Source organism: Laccaria bicolor, genomic scaffold (genome assembly GCF_000143565.1).
Source record: "Laccaria bicolor S238N-H82 LACBIscaffold_9 genomic scaffold, whole genome shotgun sequence".
Classification (NCBI taxonomy): Eukaryota; Fungi; Basidiomycota; class Agaricomycetes; order Agaricales; family Hydnangiaceae; genus Laccaria; species Laccaria bicolor.
In genome coordinates this window covers 2,496-3,414 of record NW_001889880.1, presented here as the reverse complement: position 1 = coordinate 3,414, position 919 = coordinate 2,496, and the positions used below count along the sequence as shown (strand labels likewise).

The 919-nt window shown below is 41.5% G+C and overlaps 1 protein-coding gene across 1 annotated transcript; it reads right to left on the bottom strand.

The window, feature by feature from the left end:
* Nucleotides 1-263: 263 nt before the first annotated feature.
* Nucleotides 264-823, bottom strand: LACBIDRAFT_318644 (uncharacterized protein; the record flags this gene model as incomplete). Its single annotated transcript, XM_001879570.1, has 4 exons — nucleotides 264-317; nucleotides 376-594; nucleotides 648-716; nucleotides 767-823. The coding sequence occupies 4 exons, from the start codon at nucleotides 821-823 to the stop codon at nucleotides 264-266; spliced, it is 399 nt and encodes a 132-aa protein (XP_001879605.1).
* Between the last annotated feature and the right edge of the window lie 96 nt (nucleotides 824-919).

Sequence of the window (919 nt, the reverse complement as noted above, 5' to 3'; positions counted from 1 at the left end):
AGTAGCCTAGAACGCCTCGGCTGCTGGCCGCAACTGTAATGAGGGTTTCGAAGGTGGCAAAGTTTGTGCCGTCGAATTTTTCTGTGTCCGAGAAGATAGGTGGGTTGGCGTTCGACGACATTTTTATGGGAATGTATGTGGGGACAGAAATTGAGCTTTACGAGTCGCAAGTGGGGTAGTAAAGCAAGTAGCAAGCGGTGTCTGTAGTTCCGTTTATTAGAGCGCAACGGGGCCCATAACCTGTAGACGTACGGAACTCAGAGTCAGACACGATGTGATGACGACTGTATTGGGTAGCTACCTGTAGACGTACGGAACTATAGTAGAAGGTAGCGTAAGTCTCAGATAAGTAAATGTAAGTAGAAATGATCTCACCTCAGAGTCAGACACGATGTGATGACGACTGAGGTGAGAGGAAATAAAGTTCGGGTTTATATATACGAAAAACGGTGGCTTGAGTAAAGACTGGTAAATAACGGAGGCAAAAGTATGGATGAAAGAAAAGGAGAAATGCGGTCCGAAAAGCACAAACAAAACGTACGCGTAAACAATGAGGTCACGAGGGGTCTCCTCTAACATCTTTTTACTTACTTCCTGTCATAGGTGTTTGATGAATGAATATGTGCATTTAGGTCAATTGTTCTTACAATATAAAAATCAAGGATATCTTGTAATATTCTGAATAATGTCTTTGCAGCTGTTGATGTTCTTCTTGCCTTATTTCAAATATTGATGGTAAGTAATTAAATAAATTGTTATGACTTACCTGACACAACTTCACTGCATCTACCCATCCTGGTATCTCCTCTGCATCCTCATGCATAGCTTGTAAGGTATTATACCATTTTTCTCCCTGCAATGTAACAAAATTTTCAAGATGCAATACCAGTTTGTCCACGATAGCTTCATCCCAAATTCG